The following is a 22,154-nucleotide window of genomic DNA, read 5'->3' as shown; positions in this document are numbered from 1 at the left end:
AACTTAAAAGAGCAAGGAATAAGGGACCAGGCCTTGTGATTTTCAAACTGGAGGGTGAAACCATAAACCTCACCAAATTTAGTCAAGTTTTGCCCTGATATCAGAGAGAAATTCTTTCTCTCTTGTCTGTTTTGTCACTGCTGTCTGGAGGATTTGCATTTGCAGAACACTCTCTGCTTTGCTGTGAATCCAGTATCTGCAGTGAATCTGCAATTCCTCTTTCAGAACAAATGATGGGGTTTTCTCAGGTGTACATGTAATAAGATTCTCCATTTCCTCCCTTCCCTCAAATTTTCTCTAAAGTGCTGCCCTTCACCCTCTAGTCTGGGGCAGTTTTTTAATGGCAATGAGCATTTCCAAGGAAGGTAACCTTTCTGCTTGTGATTTGTTCAAGGACTCTGGAATTACAATGGTTGCTGTCAAATGTATATAATTGGTCTCCATGGCACACATCCAAGGAGTGATAAAAGCTTCCTTCTCTCTGCTGCTTTAGTCTGTATTCTCTCCCTGTGTCACCCTCTCCCTTTTGCTCCTCTCAGGCACGAGGGGAAGGCAGTGCCAGGCTGTTCAAAGTGCAGTTTGATCTGCCACATTCCCTGGCACAGAGTGTCCCAGCTGTGGGCAGTGGCTTTGGCTGCAGGTTTGCTCACTGACTTTGGTTAAACATGAAGGGCTTCTCTGAACTTTGATGTTGAACACCTCTCTGCCTTCACAACCTTCTGCCAAGTGGCTGGGCTCTGGGGATGGTGGTGTCTGTGAGTACCAGGAGTTCCCATGCTAATGATCTGCATGGGGTACATGTAACATTTTCAGCAGCAGGTGAGAACTTTGTACTTTCTTATATAAAATGCAAACACAGAGGCATTTTTTTCATAGCTTATAAAAGTACATAACTAATAGCACCAAAAATTGGCAACCTGGTGTGCACTGTCTGCTGCTGAATGTGGAGTGAGGAGAATGTTCCTATTAACTTAGTCCTGCAAAGCCTATTTTATCTTCAGGGCTGGTTGGGGCATTACTTTCTGATGCTGTCTACTTCACTGAATCTGTTTAGCTGCTCAAGAGGAAAAAGAAATTTGTCAAATCTCACTGGAAATCTATCAGAAATGTCAAATGAAATGCTGTAACATTCTGGTTTTGTCAAAAGGATAAATGTATATACAGCTGTGTATGTGATATTATTTGTGGTAATTGTTGCCTCAGAGAATTTTTCTGTGTGAAGTAACTTCATGTGGTGTTCAGGGATGTGTTTGTTCTGGTCCCTGAGGCCAGTTTGGCCTTACACAAAGATACTTATTTGCCCAAGTCAGCCCTGAGGTTTGCAGTTCAGGGGAGGAATCAGCTCCAGTGGAGCCAAGGACAGGGTTCCCAGCAGCCTCCTGAGCTGGGTGTTTGCTGGCAAATTCTCCTCGGGTTGTAATTGAGATGCTGAAGGGTAAATGGAACAGAAGGTTTCTGTTTAAACTGGGATAAGGTTTTTTTTTTCCTTTTGAATGCAGAAAAAGGTGTATGCTGGCAGTACATATATGGTTATCATTAGCAGTTAATGGATTGTTTCAATTTCATTTTTATAGCTCTCTATGTGTATAAACATTTCCAATCTATCTGTGCCCATATTTGAAATCACTATGAGCATGTTTAATAGGTTGTTACACATGCTTAATATATTTGAGCACAAAAGTAAGTTACTCCAAGGTTTGAAACACTAATAGAGACACCTTTCAAATATTTCCTTCTGGAGTTTTGAATCCTGAAGAAACTGGGAAAACACACAAAGGTTGTTTCAACTCTTTTTCTAAAGATTATACCAAATACTTTCCAAACTGCAGTGATTGAAACTTTTCTCCTTGATCATGACCTGAGACATTATCACATGTATGAGATCATTTGAAGGCTTTTGGCTTTTAACATCTCAATTAAAATCCTAGTGACCTACACTACTAACTGACCAAACTGGTCCATTGCCTGAAGACTGTAGTTAAAAGAATGTTCTCTCCCTGGTTGCAATTTTGATTCCAAAGTCTACTGGTGCATCCCAGTCTTTTACAAAAAAAAAGTCACAGTGTCTTTCCAGCACCTTCTTCCTGCATCTCAATTTTCTGGCTTTTTCCAAATCATAGAATTCATTTTTGGGTTGGAAAAGACCTTTAAGATCGGCAAGTCTGACCATTAACCCAGCACTGCCACATCCAACACTAAATCGTGTCCCTGAGCACAATGTCCATGTGGCCATTCCATATGTATTTTGTAGCTTATAATGAGGTAATTAGTGCCATCATCAAACTCATTTCACTAATGATTTGCACTGACTGAAAATATAAAATTCCATAAATTTTTCGCACAATCTTTGCTATTGCTGAGCTGAATTTCTGCTGAGGAACGAAACAAGCTTAAGGTAATATTCTTCTCTGCTACTACACTGGTGTTTTTCCTTCACAGTTCCTGCCAAAGTAAGTCAGAGTAAGTGTCAATATTTAATTGTTTAAGAAGATTTGGGGTGTATTTCATCCTTTCAATAACAGATTCCTGCACATATTTTTCAGGAACACCCAAGACTAGCAGGTTTTATTGTAGAAGGTTTAATTTCCCTCCATCTTTTAGACTCTCATTTTTGTAATTTGTGCCACAAAAGATATCAGTGTAGTATAAAACAAAAATAATATTTAAACTTTTGTGTCAGGATAGACAAGAGTGTGTTTTCCTTTTACTTGAGCTGTTTGAGAAAAACGAAGAAGTTTTACATTTCCTGCAAGGCTGGAAATGCTGAATCTGTTGGGGTTTTTAATGTTCAAGTCTGTGGCCTGAAGGAAAAGTGATAGTTGGGTATTTTCATGTGGAGTGTTACACTACAGAATGGTGGTTTGTGACTCATCCATATCCACCCTGAGAGCAGCATCCAGGCAGTTTGGTTGGATCAAATGCTATTGACAGCAGCCCCTCCACTGAATCACTGAGCAGCAAGGGTTGCACACCTGGGACAGTGTGTCTGGCTCAGTGTTTGCCTCAGAAGCCATAGGAGAATACAGGAGCAGGAAGGATGGAAGTTTTTCACCTGCAAGGAACAACAGCAAAATTCTGTGTCTGAGGCAGAAATGCTCAGAATTTGAATGCCCCTTTGAGGGCTGTGGATTTACTGAGAAGCTCCTGATACACTGTAGGATGTGCTGCAATGCAGAAAAATGTAAACTCATTGCAACTGCATCTTTAGAGCCTGCTAACAGTGCAGAAATCCAGAGCTGTCTGAGCAGGATATGATTAGAAATCTTGGCTACATTTAGAAATCTTGGCTGTTAAGTAGCTAATGCCATCAGCACAGGTCTAGTAGAGTCTCTGCATGAAGGGACTGAACAGTGAAGGTGATTTGAACATGCAACTACTGCGAGGAAAGAACATGAGAAAAGGCAGGGGTGTTTTTTTACTTCTCCTCTGGTCCTCACAGGACAATCCAAGCTCTTTCTGCCCTCAAACTGACCAGTTTTTCTGACTCACCTCACCTGTCTTTCCTCTTCCTCTCTGATTCTGATTCCCAGCCCATACAAGGCAGATGCATCAGGTGAGGGAAAGGAACTGCCCAGCTTCTCTCTATACAGCAGACTGCAGAGCTGGACTCACCTCCAGTTTGTGACATCCTAAGGGAAATGGAGCAAAGCATCAAGCACAGCAAATGAAGAAAAAACTCTGTGTGAAGGCAGAGACAGGCCATTGTGCTTTAGCAAGGGTTCTGACCTCACTGACAAAGTCCTATTTTCAGTCCTCTGTTGGACTGGGTTTCAGACAAAGTGCTCCAAAACTGATGCTCTGGCTGAGCCGCTGGAATGAGTCAGATCAGAGCATCAGAGTCTGTGGGCTGGGCAATGCCACATCCTGACCTTCTGCATTATGTTCTGTGTGTCTAGAAATGGGTTCCTGCCCACCTTCCCCCTCCCCTCACATGAAGGCACTGAGCTCTGTAACCTCAGACCAGAAATTTGTTCTGCCATGAATGTTGCCTTATGAAAGTCCAAAAGAAAACTACCTAGACCAGCAATCCTTATTTCCTCCAGAGAAAACCACAGGGAGTGGAATGAACACCTTCTGATGGTTGAATGTGGGTTCTGAGCCACCAGCTTGACCATTCTGCCCTGAAAAGGAACAGCAAAATTTTTGGATAAGTGTGAAAAGTTTGCATATAAGAATCCAAAAGGAGGATATGGTTATGGCTTTAAAGTTGCCTTATTCTTTTAAAATATGCTCTACTGGAATCACCCATTTCAGACCCTCAAACTGTGGAGGGAAAAAGTTCAATTTCTTTTTTTTCCTTGCTAGAGTGAGTGACAACATAAAAATTAGAAAGAAACAAAGAGTTATTTCAGGAATTTGGACTGGGATAAGTCTGATTTACAGAGACTGACATCACCACTCCACTGCAGATAGCAGGGACTGTGCCTCATGGAAAGAAGCTGTTTGTGCTTGCTCAGCTCACCTCAACTCTACCATTCACCTCATCACCAGCATCGCCGATAAAAAGTCCAGTGTTCTCCAAGTCAGTCTTGGCAAACACATCGCTGGGTTGGGGCCGAGAGCTTTTCTAGCACTCCAGGAATTATTAACAATTAGTCACTCTCAGGACAGTCCTGTAAACACTCCCTCCCACACTGACTTGCTGTGAACCATTTCTGAGTGAGCCTGAGGAGAAAGTCCCCTGTTGTGGTTGCTGCAGTTCAGCAGCCTTGGCGAGCTCTCCCACGGTCCTGCCCTCGGCTCTCCCAGCCCTCTCTGAGGGGTGGGCTGTGCCAGGGGGCCCTCACCGAGGCACCTGGTGGGACAGCAGGAGGACACCTGGCCCTGCCCTTGGCTCAGGTGACTGTGCTGTGTGAGCCCCGTGCACACGTGGGTGGGCAGAGTCAGAGCAGGAGCTCCTGACCTCTCAAGACCTCCGGAGAGCAGATGGCAGAGATATCTCACAGTAGGCAGAACCTCACCCAGTAATGCCACCTCTGGTGCTGAGGGCAGCCAGGACATGCCTTCTAGGAGTGCTAACAATGAAAAGGCTGGACACATTCCTATTTGAAGAAGGTTTTAAAATTCTCCATATGCTTCCTTTAAAAAAATTCCTTTAATCTTCCTGATGTTTGCAGTACCCTGGAGAATAATGAGAGTTCTTTTCTCAGTTGATGAGTCTATTGCTTTTACAGGATTTGAAACACTTGCTGACCTGAGTAGCTTATGACAAAACAGGATTTTGAATTCAGATCCAACTTGCTCTGCCTCACTTCTTTTTCTAACGCAGAGTGAACCTTATCTGTTGCTGTTTTGTATTTCACATGATGCTGTACCACACTGGAGCAGTTACTGCCACAGAGGATAGAAGGGCCTTGCTATCAGAGAAGGAAACCCGTGAACACAGCACATCATTCTTAAAATACCTGCAATGTGGGTGGAGGAAAGCAGGAGTTAAACTGGCTCCTGCACGAGTGTTGTTTTGTTTTACGCTTGATGTTCCATCCCTGTGCTTAATTCCTCAGTCTCATCTTCCATGGTGACTTCGTTAGCAATGAGATGCTAATTAAATTTCATATTTACGATTAGAAAATAAAATCGTTGGACCTTTTTTAAATAGATTTTTATGAGTTTTGGCTCAGTTAGCTGAGTCAGCAGCATGGATTCCGCAAGGCTGAACTCACCAGCTTTGGAAAGAAAAAAAAGATAAATAGAGCAACTAATGATGAAAGGAGAGTCTAATCTAAAACCTCATACAGCTTCTACACTGTATTAGCTTTTGAGCATAAGAAAAATAAATTTGTTTTGGTTCCTCATGGAAATAAATACTGTTAGTCATGTAGAAAGAACCTTTCTTTTATTATGTCTCAGAGGGTTCAAAGCTCAAAGTTTAATTCTTAAAATCTCAGTTGTGGCTGGAGACAATACACTGAAAAGAGACTGGTGCACCAGCAGGGTTTGGCATCACCTGTTGGCTGACAAAATATTTATTTCACATCTTCAGAAGGGTTAGAATTAGCCCAGGTAAGCGCTGACACAGCATCTGCCCTCTCCCCATGGCATGTGCTGCTGGAGAGTTTATCCAACACTGGGGAGTCAGAGCTACCTAAACACTGCTGCCAGCCAGATTTACAGCCACATTCAGAGCAGCTCCTATTCATGGAAAAATTAGCACCTCACAAAGCTTTAAAGGCCCATTTTTCCAATACTTAGAATTTGAAGAATGTTCCAGTTGTGAGAAGATTTTTGAAAGAGCTCAGCTTCAATTTAGGTGGGTACAAAAGGCCTGATTTTAAAAAGTGTTTAACGCTCAGCAGCTCTGTGATTCCTAGCACTATCTTAGCCCACACTCTGAGGCAAATCTTGCAAAAATCTGGCCATTTATTTTGATGCCTAAATACCACCTGTGCTCTTTGAAAATCTGACCCTAATTACGAGCTGTGCCCTTGAGGAGGAATGAGGAATAGGGGAAATCAATCCTCCTGCGTGGGAGCCACTGGCTGGGGCTCATCTCCTGTAGAACCTCACTGCAGACACAAACGCAACCCTGCCTTTAAAACAAAGGCTTTTCTGCACATTCTGCAAATGATTTTGTTGTCAGCCTGTGCTAAGGAATTGTTATGTTTCAAGGCATGAGTTTGGAGAATAGAATAAAACTTGCCCTGACTTGGAGTTGGTTACCACTCTTCAAACTGTTAAACATCTCCTGAAGATCAGAGTCTGGGTGAAAATAGCCCTGCAAATCTTGCTTTTGTACTATTGCTTGTAGATGCTGTTTAAACAGCAGCTGACCACACTTAAAGTCTGGGATGGTTGCAGATGGAATGTAATTCTGGCATCACTTTACAGTTGTTACTTTCACAAATATTTATTTCCACAGTCAGCAGAGAATTCAATACAATTCTCATACTTCTTATTTTGACTCATGCTCAAGAACCACACCAGGTGAAGACAGAAAGTCAGATTTATTGCCATTTTAGTACTTCACTTCTTTAGTCTTTTCAAAAAAATACATGTTAACCATCAACTGAACCAGCCAGAGTTTTCTGATGAGACCAGAGTGTGGTCTCTTCCCATGGTTAGTTATTTCTTCTGGGATAAATTTTCCACATGAAAGCTTTACAATATTTTATTCTCTACCATCAGAGCAATGGGCTTAGTTATGGAGAGAGCAACAAAAGATGCTTTAATTCCTCCTTGCAATGCTTTGAAGGTAGACAATATAGAATTGATGAGTATTTGGTATTATCTCTTCCAAGACAGCAGGACAAGGTCATGGAGACATTACCACTGCAGGAATAATGTACAGTCCCCTTAAGTAAAGAATCAGGGAATTTTTGCTTTAAATTGCTACAGAAGTGACTTACAGGACCCTTCCTGCAGGATGGAGAGGGACTTGTCTCTCTTCCAGGAATTGCTTTCCTGCTCTTACTTGCAGGCCTTACAGTGAGGTTTCTTTGGTGACATGGGATGGCCAAGAGAACTCAGCTGTGTCACCTGCAAGATAAAAGGACCTGTTTGAGGAGGATCTCAGGCTCTTCCTGCTCCATCCTCAGCACACAGCTCTCTGTGGCTGGGACAGCACTTCCTCTAAGACTTTCCTCTGCAGGGGTGTCATGTTTGAAAGTTACCCACAGCCTCTGTTCAGAAGAAAAGGGAAGTAAGGCAGCCCCCAGCACTTTGTCTGCTATTTATAGGCAGGAGGTTTGAGAGAGAGGATGGTGGGTGTGTTTCCGGGGCTACGTGACACAGTCAGTCCCACCACACTTGTGCAGAGAGAGGGCACAGACAAGAGGACAAGGTGACCAGAAAGCACAAGTGGGAAAAATGTGTTGATAAAACAAGTACAACCCTTTCCATGTGAAAGGAAAATTCTGCTTTCCAGAGCAACTTGTGATTCCTGGTGGGGGCTTGCCCTTCCTAGACCAGGCTGCTGTGACCTGTTGGAGACTTCTTCTTGTCCAGTGGCCTCCAGTTGTCCTCTGTGTGTGTTGAGTGCTGCTGGCTGGGACGTTCAGGAAGCTTTGAGCAAACTGGCAAAGATTTGGCCAGTGAGCAGAGCATCAGGGACTGTGGCAGACTGCAACTAGGAGTGAAGTTTGCTCCTTCCAGTGACTTTGAGGTGGAAATTTGTTATGTAAGGTATGTATGTCATTGTTGAAGCTGCAGTGGAGCTGCGTGTGTGAGAGAGCAGCCTGTTCTTTAAAATTAGAGTCTGTTTTAAAGTAATAGTTACAAAGAGGTCACAGAAATAATGAGGTGTGATATCTGTTCCCTGTGCTACATAAAATGAGCAAAACGTGTGTGTGACCCTTGAGGAGACTGGACAGTGTTTGATCCAGCAGAATGTGTTGTTAGCAAATAAGAGCTAAACACAAATGGGTGAGTGTCACAGAGCTGGGGGGAAGCTGTTACACCTCTGCACAGGGCATTTAAGATATTTAACTGGAGCATATTCTCATGACAATCAATTCTTTCTGCTCTCCCAGTGCAGTGAACTCTTTGCATGTGGATTGTTTTCCATGTGTTTGGAGCAGTTTGTTGAGGTTGATCTTAATATGAGGGATATGAGAGTTGGCTTCTTATTTGTTCTTTCTGTGTATTTTGTATATTTTGACTAACTGTAGGATTCTTTAACAGCTGGAACTGGGTCAGGGGAGCTTTAGGTTGGATGTTAGGAGAATGTTCTGCATCAGAGGGTGAGTGGGCACTGGAATAGGGTCCCCAGGGAAGTGGTCACAGCCTGACAGAGTTCAAAAAGCCTTTGGACAACGTTCTCAGGCACATGGTGTGATCTTTGGGTTGTCCTGTGCAGGGCCAGCAGTTGGACACGAAGATCCTTGTGGGTCTTCTCTAACTCAGGAGATTCTATGATTCTTCAGAGTGGGTTCTGTCTTATTTTCCTGCCATGTTCCAAAGCTTGCTATGTGAAATACTATTTTCAAACTTTCCTGGGCCATGGTGAATCACAGTGAGATTATCTGACAGTATTCAAGGTTGGAGTGTGACCTTTTCTGTATTAGGAATGGCCTACACATTTACTGTCAGTTGTTTCTGAATTTGGAGATTGTTACACTGGGCTGCAGTCCTCTCCTCAAATGTGTTCTGCATTATCCTTTGACTATGTGGAGATGAAAATATCACTCCCAAAGGGTCATTATCTGACTGTGTGGAATACGTTCTTCTCTGAGTATTTTTTTTTTAACTTGTGTAATTTAAGACTTTTCAGAAAGTGAGAAATTTTTAAAGAAACAGACTAAGGAGTTTTTTTGGCAAAGCTACACTTCTTACTCTATTCCTGTTCTACATTACTTGTATTAATAGAAGTGAAGTGTTGCAAACGCTGATAAGAGTCAGGCTGGCTGTGCAGGGGTTATGTGGGTTTCACATGCACAGACCAGTTAGTGAACCTTTGTCTTTCCCAGGTTCTCATGGAGTTCAGTCCATGGAAATCCCTCAAACACTGGCTCTCCCTACCCACGAATGTGCTGCGCTTTTAATGTGAGCACACATTTACTGGGACCTGACCCACAGTGCCATCCAAGCCATTTACATCTTTGGGCAACTTGAATTTTTAATTCAGGATTCCTCCTAAGCACACAGGACTATGTGCTTCCCCCAGCTGTGCCTCCTCCTCCTCCTCCTCCTGAGCTGAGGAGACTCTCATCATCAGTTGTAAAAACAGAGTGAGTCAGTCTCAAGAAAAAATTAACCTGGGACCTGGTAATGACTTTGGAGGCGTTTGTTGGGCCAACATTCTCCCGAGCCCTCTGCAGCCTCAGGAGTGCAGCTGCTTTTCTGCATCGTTTTTCTGCATCTGCTTTTTTTTGCATCTTGGCTTTTAGCACCCAGAGGCTGGAAGGAAATGCTTGTGTCAGGAGCTGCTGCCCCCGAACAGAAGGGCAGCTCCACAAACACATTGTACCCTGTCCTGCTGTCCCCTCCTCATCATCATGCAGAACAGGAGGGAGCATGTGCAATTAAAGCATTTATTGAATGTCAGGCGCTCGGCTCTCCACTGCTGCTTTGCAAATCCTTAAAACAGATGCACTAAAGTCCTGTGGTAAATTATTTATTTAAATTACTGTGCCATTATCTTGATTTGCATGCTCAGAAGTAACACTGATTTCTAAAGTATCAGAATTTGTGGCAGGTCCTTCCCTACTTATCCCTTCATTTGCTTTACACCCCACGTTCCTTGCCTTTGCCTTTACTAAGGCTTTTCCTGTTTCCATCTGTCTCACTTCTCTTCCTCACTTTCATTCTGTTTCTCTCTCTCTCTAACTTTCTTTTTCTTTTCCTGTTCCCTCTTTATATTTCCTTTTCCTTTGACCTCATCATTTTTCATCCTCAGATCTCACCTCTTCCCTCTTCACTTTTTTCCTCCATCTCTCATTGCTCATCTCTCACATTTTTATTTTTACATATATTATCATTGAAATGGTAGCACTGGCAGGTTCTGAAACCTGGGTATCACATTCTCAAACAATATATGGAAACAGAATAACCTCCATCTAATCCCCAGTGTGGATACTGACATCAGAAGGGACAAATCTCTCTCCATGGACTCCAAAGGATTCCAAGGGACGAGGAGTGGCTGGAAACCAATTTTAGAGGGCATTCCAAGGTGGAAGTATAAAATGATGAAAGGAAGTTTTCAACACAGCATTTTCCCTTCACTAGAGAGGAACTAGATTTCTAAATTGAACTTCATGCCTAATTCAAACTGGTGAGATGAATCCACCCCCAAATTTGCTCCTCTATCAGTAGTGCTTGGACAGGGTGTTGCTGCCAGAGGCAGAAGCAGCTTCATTGTGTGTAGGAAATAGTGACACACAGAGAGAAGTGCCAGTTGTCACAACATCATTTAAGCTATTTGTAGAGGAGGATTTTTCCATTGTCTTTGTTTATTATTGATAATAACTGTTCTACCGCTGCGTCTGATTGGGCGCTGCATGTTCGAGGTGGCACAACCTGCTGTCGCTTCGCCATTGAGGCAAAATGAGTCATTTCCTTCCTCTGAGATCAGGTGATAGGAACTCTGAGGCTCTGCCAGACTTGAGGAAGGTGGAGGCCAGACACTCTCAACAGGTGGAGTGCACAGACCTCAGCCTTGTACGAGCAGAAATCATGACAGGATCCTAAGAAGTATTACTGCACTGATTAGGGTCCTTTCAGCAATATTTCACTGGGAAAACCAACATTATTAATGTGTAAATAGTTTTTTCCTCCAGAAAATTATATGTGTTGTATAGAATTTCATTTGCAATTTCAAAACAGACAAAAGCTCAATGTACCAAGTGTGGAATTCAGAGCAAGGATTGTTCAGCTCTTAGGCAACATTACCCTGCAATATTGGGAACGTGTCTGTCTTTGTTTCACAAAGTGTTTTCTGGTTTAGGTGATACTGAGCAAACTGTTGGGTGTCCTGACAAACAATACTAACAACTGATCTCTGCTTTATGTGTGTGTTACTATTCCTTTTTTTTCTCAGATGGAGTTTTATATGGCTCTGTTCCTTGGAAAGTAAATAAAGATAAAGAAAGATAATCATAGACAGTTCATAGAGTATTATTTCTTCTGATCCCCTTCTGTTAGGCCAGGAATAGTGATGGAATATAAATCTCTAATTTATTCCATCACTTCCTCTTCATCACTGAATGAGAATAACATGACAGATTTCTTAATTTCTTTTTTTCTCACTTGGTTGTTGAGCTTTTAATGATGAAAATGAAGGGAATTTTCTTTCTCTCTTCTGGAGCCAGATGAATCTGCCTCCAGAGGTCTCTGAACCAGGTAGGGAGTTTGCTTTCTTCTGTCTCTCTTCTGTTCAAAACCTGGGAGTGCTGTTCATTGCTGTGGCTCTCACCTGCCTTCCTCCCTGGAGCCTTGCAGGTCTGCTGGTGTTGGGGTTTATTCTGTGGGCTGTGTGTAACAGGCAGATTGACTCAATGCAATTCAATGGGATACTTTAGTGCAAAAATAATCCTGTTTTGTGTTTAAAGTTTCCTGCTCTTCTGTTCCTTTGGGGTCTCTTATTCTCTAATTTTTCTTTTGTATTTTGTTCAAATTAGCAAGCTGGCTGAATCTTTTGGATAAGAAGGATTTCTGAGATACACAGACTGGTTCTGTCCATATACACCATGACCCAAACCAGAAACAGAGCCCAGCCCACCCAGCAGTGCTGCTGCCTTCAGAAAGTCTTCTGGGGCCTGCAAAGTCTGAAGTGATAAAACCCACTAATAATTAATGTTTTTCTAAGGCCTTCCCATCCTGGTGGTTCCATGTGCTTTACAGTCCCTAATTAGTGAGTCCTCCCTTGCCATGAACACACCTATTCCCAGCCTTGTTTTCAGGTGGGGGCAATGAGGTTAAAAGGATGAATAGAAAGTGCCAGTTCTTAAAGGCAGGTGAAGACACTGTTTTCTCTCTTTTGGGAGTCCAGATTGAGGCAACTGTATCGAAAAAAATTGCAAGTATAGGTAAGCAAATTTAGTCTTTTTTATCAACCTATAAGCCTTTTAAAAGTGGTTTTCAATACCACAGAACATCCAGCAGTGCCACCAACATAATTGGAAACTGCTGGTATTCAGCATTTCAGAAAGCCTGGAGGGCACACAGAGCCCTCCTGTCCTTAAGCAAAGGAATATAATTTCCTTATCACACTTTAAACTGTGACTTTCCTCTAAAAGTAAAAATAGCTCTAAATCCCTTTGTGGTTTTGTGGTTCTCTCTTGCTGCAAATCTGCACATATCCACACAAGCAGCTTTTGAGCAAATCATGCAGTTGTTCCATTTTGTCATGTGAGGTGCTGTACAAACTGAGGAGAAAGGGCATTGCTCCACAGAATCCAGAGATGTGCAGAGGAACAGGGTGGAACACAACACCCTCAAAAAGCTGAGGAGAATTATATACCCAAGTATACAGTGCTATTTTCATCTTTATTTTTGGTTTAAAGTGCAATGATTTATATGGAATTTTTTCCTGGTTTATATACACATGTTTAGTATTTAATATAAACTGTTCTTATTAAGGGGTAATTTGCAAAACATTTTGTGTGCTGCGGTTTCTTTCTAAATATTGCCAGTCTGAGAACATCTGTGACAAGTGCAGAAATCCAAAACACTACAGGTTCCAAAATAAACCTCCTCCTGCTCCTCAGTATGAGGACAAATCCCCTTTTTCTTGATTGACAAAGGAGAGATCAGGAACTCAGAAACCTGAGGGCAACCTGCTTTGCAATCTGCTCCATGGTGATCCCTCAGGACTGACAAGATTCATGCAAATCATTAAACAGCTGAAGGGTTAATTTCTGCACCATCATGAAAGGAATCACACAAAAAACACGAAGCTTTAGATGTGACCTGCTGATGAGCACTTTATAGAACCCCTGGGTCTGAAGCCTGCAGGCTTTATTCCCTTGATCAGTGGAGAGTGTCACTGACAGATGAGAGTGTGGAGTCTGAGTGAGAACACAGAGCAGCTGGAACTGCAAGGTGATTTGTTCAGCTGAAAAATGTAGCACAAAAACTAGCAAACATATAGAACAATTCATTTGTGTGTAACAGCCAGGAGAGGGAGAGTCCCTGAGAGAGAAAAGGAGACAAGGGAAGCAGAGTGTTCCTTTTAATGTAAAGAGGGATTCTTTCTTTTATTTGTCTGCATCCAAAGAGACCTTTGAGATAGATGGAACTGGCTGAGATTATTACTGGATTAAGCTCTCCTGCAGTTAAAAGCTATTTTGTGTACCAACTACTGAAAGGAGCAGTAGGAGAGCAATTTTTGAACTGTTGTGGGGATTCTGGTTTCTTCTGGGTTAATGTCTGTTGAAGTTAATCCGTCTGTGACTTCACATCTGTGATTTGTAATGGATGCCACAGTATTTCTGACATCTCACAACTCCTGAATGTGTTAGGTTATAGCTCGAGAGGTGTTGGAATCAGAAAGTAGATAACAGTAATAAAAACCAAATTAAATAAGTGATTACACACTTGAAAATGTTTTAAATCTGTCATTTTTAATTTTATAAGTGAAAACAACTTTTCTACAAGATCATCATATGAAGAAAGGCCAGAAACAGGGACTAAGGGCTTTTAAATGCCTAGAAAATGCATGTGCTTCTGAAAAACTTTCAAAATTAAAGCCAGTAATACAAAACCTTTATTGGTTTCCCACTGAGTTTCAGTAGCTACATCTGGGTTTTTGACCAGCACACCAAAATTTCAACCAATCACAGACATTTTGTTTCCTATTCAGTGTTATATTAAACACTAAATCAAAAGATTATTTGCTCACCAAGAGGGGTGCTGCTGTCCTTTGCTATTTTCTCTGAAATAGCTCCACAGGACAGGGGAGTTATGTGGGGGTTGTACACTTAGACCAGCCTGGCCAAAGAAACACAACAGAGGCAGCACTTGAGGCTCCAGGAATGAGCGGAGTGGTACCTGTGACACACCCTGAGAGGGGATGAACAGCACAGGGAGCTGGGGCAGGGCTTGGCTGTGCTTCTGGCAGGGCATTTCCAAGGTGGAATTCCAAAAGAGAAAGCAAAAGGAAGTTTCAGACATTCCTACAGGGCAGTGAAGGACCACTCCTCTAAAAATGTCACTTCTCAGGCTTTTCTCCTGATAACAGACTGTGTTTAACAGGAGTTTCCTGCCAGAAATCTCCTTTTAAAATTCCTAGACACTCACGCAATATACTTATTACTTTCCCATTAAACATTATGTCCCCAAAATAACAGTGTGGATGTATTATGCCCATACACAAGGGACTATTTGATAAAGGTATTTTTAATGTCAGGTAAAAAAAAAGTGTATTCATGTTGAGAATTACGCTGATGAGTGAGCTCTTCTTGGAATCATTTAGTGGAGAAATCCCTTACTAATGTCCTGAGGGAACTGCTGACGGTGTGCAATAATTTCTGGTTCAGTGCAGCAGATTACAGGATATCTTGCATTTTATGAAATTCAGGCAAGTGCTTCCCTTGCATTCCGAGGTCCATCTGTGAGCTCCTGGTGCCCTCCCAGAATTAAAGGGCCTGTGACACTCCTCTCTTTAGCTGCAGAAGGTGGCTGTGGCTGGGAGATGACTGAGGAGCTGTGTGACCTTCTGCTCCACTGCCTTCTGCTCCCAAAGTTCACCCTCTCCAGTTATGTAGTGTTTGTTAAATTCACCTTTGAAGTGAAATACAGTAACTTCCAGGAGAAGTGGTGGAGAGTAAGGTTCATGGGAATGTGTGTGGACTTCAGATGAAACTGTCACCTTTAGCATCCCTCCCACTGCTACCTGCTTTAGGAAGCTTTTTTCTGTTGTTGTACCTTCACTCTGCTCGTTCCTGCCTTGTCATCTTTACTGCACATAAATACTGTGGCATTCAGGGAGAATTTCATCCAGCTGCTGTAGAGTTCATCAGACCAGGGGAGATTTTTCCCACAGCTACAGCCATGCCCTCATGATTCTGGATCCCACTGAGCAGCTCTGGTCTTCTCTCTCTGAGGACTGTTGTCTCTCCCAGAACATTTATTAGCAGTCACTGGAGTAATGAATCTGCATGCAAGCACCTGAGCAAATGCAGAGCAAGTGGTTCCCAGAATGTGAAACTACAAAGAAAAGACCTCTAGGAGAGCTGCTGGAGTAGAGGAGAAGAACAGAGCCCCTGGAAATACTCCCTAACCTGCCCAAACTCTGAAGAACCCATCCAAACTTTTCTCATAGAGTTATTGATACCCCAACTAGGATTTCTGACAAATTAGGAAAGCTTTTAAAACAATCCAGCAGAAAGCATGTTCGGTGGGGTTTTTTTGTGGGAACATTCTGTATTTCATTAAGTGAGAACACTGACAAACACATTATTTAACAGATTAGCACTTTTGGCTTGAGTTTTCAAAAGGAGGAATCATTAGCCCTTGGCTATACAGCTTATGAGCTGGTTTTGCCCAGGGATACTCCGTGTAACACAGGCTGCTCTGCAGTTCTTAAAGCTGCAGACTGAGAAAAATATGTTGCTTTTGAGGTCTTTAGTTACTGATTACCAGCAAAGCCTCATAAAGCACAGCTCTTGTCTCCTGTGACCCAAGAACTGCACATTCTTGTTCCACCACAGCCTCTGACAGGGTAAAATAACTTGAAATAGAAGCCTCTGTTCCATGTGCCACCTGGATCACAAGATCCTGTGAAAGCCAGAATGCAAAAATAGGATGTGTTTAAAGGTTAATGTTTATTACAGAATAAAGAAGGAAAGATTTTTTTTTTTGGTAAAGTTTCTTTAGTCAGTACAAGTTCCCTTGCCTGACTGTTGCCTGCCTGGTAACCTTCTCTAATGAGGTGGGTACAAATTAGGAGTTGGCAGGAAATTGCTTATCAAGCACTCAGAAATCATGTGACAATATTTGCATAAGTCAAGAACATTTTCAGACTGCAGTGATACAATGCTCATACCTACCCACTCATGGGGTGAAAGGCAAGGTCTGAGCTCTCAGCTACTTGCCCTCACACCCCTCAGAGCATCCAGACCTGGCTGCAGAGGGCATGCACAGAACTGCCTGCTCATGAGTTAAATGTCCTTGTGCACAGTCATTTACAGGTGTTGGCTCATCACCTGTGTGCAGGTTCACATCAGACAGCTGAGAGGAGCAAAGGAGGTGAGGATGAAAGTCTTTGTTGCCTGCAGCAAGTATTTGTCTACTCAGGGCTCTGCAGGTTTGTTCCCTTACTGCCTCTCATGGTGCCCTTTGCCATCGTTCCTGTGAGCAGAGGATTCTCTGGCTTGCAGAGACCTTTGTGGAGTTGGCTGAGTGCAGATTTATCACTGGAGAGCAATGAGCAATAGTTCATAGACTGGAGACAGCACTTCTGTGAACTGTCACTTCCCAGATGAGCTGTGGACAGGCTGCACTTCACTTCAAACAGTTTCAATATTGGGCAAACTCAGCATCAGTCTGAAGTGGTTCCAAGCTCATCCTGTGAGACATGGAAGCACAAAACAGTACTGGGATCGAAGCTGTCCTGTTTGATGTTCATTTGCCAATTGTTTCCCTTGTTAAGGAGGAGAGCCAGAGATGGATGACTGCCTGGAGACTCTGAAAGATGAGGAGGAAGCCTTGTGGGAGAACGTGGAATGCAACCGGCACATGCTGAGCCGGTACATCAATCCGGCCAAACTGACCCCCTACCTACGGCAGTGCAAAGTCATCGATGAGCAGGATGAGGATGAGGTGCTCAACTCCCTTATGCTGCCCTCCAAAATTAACAGAGCAGGTAATTATTTGGTGAGCTGCTACATCTGCATCCCTAAGTGAACAGCATTGCTTTGCTAAGTCTGGAGGGAGCCTCTATCAAGTTACAGATTACCAATGGAAACTATATCTTATTTGTGAAAGATTTAATGTAGGAGGGGATTCTACTGCTGCTACTTTGATAACAAAGGCTGTTTCCCATGCTGTGCAGACTGGAGCTCTTGGGGTTCATATTCCCATCAAAGCCTTGGCAAATATTTCAGTTAACACAGAGCAGCAGCCAGAGCCATTCCAGGAGTAGCTCTCCAGCTGTCTTGCTGTACCTCATGATTTGTCACTGAAGGATCTGCCATCCTTGCCTGTAAAGGCTCTACTGAATAATGAGTCTTTTGAAATTTCCGTTCCAGAGACCAATTTGCCCAAACTCCCTCAGAATAACAATCACCACAAACATAAAGAATTCAAGGCATTGCTTCAGGAGTTCAGCTGAGCTCAGTTAATGAGCCAGATTTGCTCAGCCCATTGCTGTGGCAGAGATGAACCTTAAGCACATTTGACTTCAGGGACATGGTGTTTGCTCATGCAGCTGATGGTGCTGATGTTTCACCTCTGTTGTCTGTACTTAGGCCGACTGCTGGACATCCTCCACACCAAGGGCCAGAGGGGCTATGTGGTTTTCTTGGAGAGCCTGGAGTTTTACTACCCTGAACTCTACAAACTGGTGACAGGGAAAGAACCTACACGGAGATTTTCCACTATTGTTGGTGAGTAGACTCAATCACAAAGGAGTCTGTTGAAGTAAGGATTGTTTTGGAGACTGAGTTTGTTTTTTTCAAGCAGGAAATGGAAACAAAAGCTAATCTTCTTGTAGCATTCTTCAGTTTTGCAGTCACCTTCAAAGCAAAATGTGGTAGCAACAGGTAATATATAAAGAGAAGGGACATCTCAGTTGTTTAAATGCAGATGAAAAGCTTCAAATTGAATAACAGACATTATCAAAAACCTGAAGAGAAGGAACATTGGAACTGTGGACTAAATCACAATGATGTCCTACACATATGCAGCACATCTGAGGCATTCACATTAGTTGTATTTGCACAGATTGATTTTACAAAGTATATGCTGTTTCCATAGGCTCAGCTGAAACAAGGCAAATGTAAAGGCTTCATCTTCTACCCAGACAAGCTGTCTGTGTGTATACTGTGATTCTGGTAGCAGTGTGCTGTGTGATACTTGTATTGTTCCCAGTTAGATATACAAATGTGTATGAATTTGTGTGAATTCTGTACCTCTGTACATACTCTGGGCCATTTGTTACTGACTTAGTTCTGTTGATCCTATTTATAACTTTATTAATAAAGTAGCTTAAATTAGATACTTTACCCAAGGTTGATAAGATGTTCAAACATTTTTAGTGGAGGAGGGACATGAAGGCCTTACCCATTTCCTCATGAATGAGATCATTAAGCTGCAGCAGCAAGTGAAGACAAAGGACGTGCAGCGCTGTGAGCTCCTGGCCAAGTCTCGCCAGTTGGAGGATGAGCGAAAGCAGCTAAAACTGAACAAGATAGAGCTGCTGACCTTCCAGGAGAGATACAACAAGATGAAGGAGGAGAGGAACAACTACAATGATGAGCTGGTCAAGGTGAAGGATGAGAACTACAATCTGGCCATGAGATATGCCCAGCTGAGCGACGAGAAGAGCATGGCTGTGATAAGGAGCCGAGACCTCCAGTTAGAGGTGAGAGAAATACTCTGAGGTGCTTCAGTCAGGGGCAGCAATGGAGGGGCCAGGGGCATCTGGCAAAACAAGACCTTCTCTGACAGCAGAAAGGTGCAGAGGTCTCTTTTGCTTTGTTTACCCAGATGATTAGAGGCATGACTGTACAGAAATGCCAACTGCAGTGATGTGTATTAATAGCAGATAATTTACATACTTGTAACAGATAAGCAAAACAGAACACAAGTAAAAATAAACTTTAAAAGGCATAATTATTTGCTGAAATATAATTTTGGCTTTGAGGCTCAGTAATACCTTGGTACAGTTATCCAGGTTTACACTACAGCTGCTGGGGGCCTATTCACGAAGTCTCACATGAGCATTGGAACAAGCTGAGGTAATTTAGGAAATACAGAGAAATACTTCAAGTGCCATAGAATTCATGCTTGTGTGTGTGACAGATGAGATGGAGTAAACAACTACCCATGGGGGATGCTGGATTTTAGCTCTGAACCAATGATATCGGGCATTTCACATCAGACATTACTTTTTCTTTTGTGGGAACCCTTCCTTCTTATCCAGAATTCAAAGCTCCTGTTTCTCCCATTACAAATAGTCCATGTGCAAGTAGCACAACTTGTGATCAGCCTCCTAAGTGTTAATTCTGTTTCATATCTCCAAACATTGGAGGACTGAGGATGTGCCATGTTTTTTTTTACTCCAGGTGTTCTAAAAATTCACAACCAGCCCATATGAGTTGTAGGAGATTTGTGCTTTGGGAGTTCAACATTGTGGACATTCAACACACATTCACATACACCCAATTATCTGCTCCTGGTTCGCATTCCCAGTTTAAGCTATTTTTTCCATCTATGACAGTATGTTTTCTCCTGGAAGTGAGAGTGTTTTCAGAGCAATTCTTTCCTCTTTCTCTCTCTCACTGCTCCCTGGCTGCTCTAGATTGACCAGCTGAAGCATCGCTTGAACAAGGTGGAGGAGGAGTGCAAGCTGGAGAGGAACCAGTCTTTGAAGCTGAAAAATGACATTGAAAACCGGCCCAAAAAGGAACAGGTTCTGGAGCTGGAACGGGAAAATGAGATGATGAAGACAAAAATCCAGGAGTTACAGTCCATCATTCAGGTATAAAAGTGGGTTACTACATTTAAAATTCCTGACAATTTAGCCTGCCCCTCCTGCTTACCCAGAGGATGGATTTGGGAGGTTTTGACCATTCCTTGTCTCCGGGCACCTCCACACTCTCCTCCCATCCTGGCTCACATACTCCAGGGAGGCTGCCCTTTGGGACCTAAGTGTCTGGAGGGGTCTGTGAGAGTGGTGACAGCTCCCACATGTTTTCAGTAAGAGACAGGGAGCTGAGTGTGTAACAGGGAAACTGGGCAGGAGGGAGGTGGTGTGGTCTCTGCTGCTGCTCCTCACTTCAAACTCGCACATACTCCTGTTATAGTGCAGGAGGAGTTGGGTGAAACCTCCACCTGCAAAGCTACAATGAGCATAAGTGCAAAGTTTGGACAAACAGAAGGTTGGTTGTACAGCTCCCAGCTGTCTGTGGTGCTCCTTGTACAAACACATGCAGGAGGAGGAGGGCTCCAAAAAAATCATCATCTAATAAATCAGGTTGTACATGAGAGACTGGCTTTTTCAAGGTGCACAGTGCAGCTGTTCAATTGCTGAGCATTCAGCTCTGTGGTTTAGCCTGCTGTGGTTCTTTGTACCAGTCTGTCACTGCAAAGCTGGGCTAAAGAGCAGCCCACACATTTCTGCCAGTGGCTCTGTGTACCTTTGTCACATCTGTGCCAAACAGTCTTAATGAAGCAGAGGGTAATAAAGGTCCCTGCACCTCGATGCTCAGCAGGTACCAGGATGCCCTGTGGGGATCTGCTGTAACTTGCACAGGGAGCTTAACTAACCTGTGTTTGGGCAGGTGGGGAAAGATGAGATGCACTCATTTGGCACTGCTCTGGGAAGAGCTTAGCCAATATTAGGATATTTGTGAGAATGCTTAGTGCTTTGTTGGAAATGCTTGTGGCATTTTAAAATGACAGTTAAAAAGTTATCAATAGAATGCCTTTCAGAAAGGGCTGCAGCCTCCAGCAGTGCCTACCGAGTCATAGTTCTAACACAAATCCGATTCAAAGGTTGAAGAAGGGTGTAGTGTAGAACCTTTTGGGAGTTCTGGTTCGTGTAGGATCTCTTATATTAATTGAAATGGTCTTACAGCACTTAAAAAACCAGAGGAATAATCATGAAATAGCTAAAATAGGGTTTAAATATTCCTAAGAAAAGGTATAAATAAAGCAGTTTTTTTTAGAAGTGTTTAGGTATGCTTAGAAATATTAGATAACCAAAATGTCCCTGAAATCTGCAGTTTAGTCTCGGTATTTCAAAAATAAATATGCATATTCCTTGTTGGCATTTTATGCTTTTTTCATCTTCCATTTATGGTTAATTTTGGATGGCAATTTATGTATTGGAACCTGCTCTGGTAATCTTGTTAATTTTAAATCTGAAAGAAATAATATTGCTGGACAGTATAGAAACTGAAGCAGTGTTACAAGCTACTCCAGGCATGTTTAATATTCTCTGAGCACAGCCCTGCAAAGCCTGTGCATGCTTTAAAAATTCCCCTGAATGTTTTCTTAGGCCCTGCTCTTTGGCAAAGGGTGATTTTTGTGCTCAGTGAGAGCTGATTAGTAAAAAAGAGTTTGGAATGCAGGGCTTGGAGAGAAGAATTTGTCACTGCATTGAACATGGATCAAATTATAGCCTGTACAAGAGACCAGTAAAACAGTTCCTTCATCAGACTATTCTGACAGCAAGACAGCCTTTATTCATCTTTTCTGACACTGCCTTAAAATATGAACAAATGTCCATCTCTTCTGCTTTCCCATTGCAATACCTTGTTCATTTTCTGTTTCTCTTGTTGTTACTGTCTCTGGTACTTTCCCCCTTGCAATACCATCCTCTGTTTCCCTGGTCTGTCTCATACAAGTGTCTCTCCTCAGGCTGACAAGAGGAGTTTGCCAGATTCAGACAAAGCTATTTTGGATATTCTGGAGCATGACCGGAAGGAGGCACTGGAAGATCGTCATGAGTTGGTCAACAAGATCTTTAATCTCCAAGAGGAGATTCGTCATGTGGAGGACTTGAGAGACAAGGTGAGAAATGAAAAGACAGGGACATGGAATATCTCAGGCTG

The 22,154-nt window shown here is 42.8% G+C and overlaps 1 protein-coding gene across 4 annotated transcripts in view; it reads left to right on the top strand.

Moving 5' to 3' along the window:
• Positions 1–22,154, top strand: part of CARD11 (caspase recruitment domain family member 11) — a 44,760-nt gene that overhangs the window by 3,322 nt on the left and 19,284 nt on the right. The window contains exons 1-6 of one of the 4 annotated variants that reach the window (XM_071571188.1): positions 740–819; positions 17,027–17,239; positions 17,844–17,981; positions 18,633–18,958; positions 19,898–20,077; positions 21,961–22,113. In XM_071571188.1, coding sequence (XP_071427289.1) covers positions 744–819; positions 17,027–17,239; positions 17,844–17,981; positions 18,633–18,958; positions 19,898–20,077; positions 21,961–22,113 — 1,086 coding nt within the window. In that variant the 5' untranslated portion in view covers positions 740–743. Of the gene's footprint in view, positions 1–739; positions 820–7,944; positions 8,122–16,540; positions 16,624–17,026; positions 17,240–17,843; positions 17,982–18,632; positions 18,959–19,897; positions 20,078–21,960; positions 22,114–22,154 lie in introns of those variants that run through there. The other 3 variants (XM_071571190.1, XM_071571191.1, XM_071571189.1) reach the window with 3 other exon arrangements.

This window comes from Pithys albifrons, chromosome 16 (genome assembly GCF_047495875.1).
Source record: "Pithys albifrons albifrons isolate INPA30051 chromosome 16, PitAlb_v1, whole genome shotgun sequence".
Taxonomy (NCBI): domain Eukaryota; kingdom Metazoa; phylum Chordata; class Aves; order Passeriformes; family Thamnophilidae; genus Pithys; species Pithys albifrons.
This window is presented reverse-complemented; position numbering and strand designations above follow the sequence as displayed.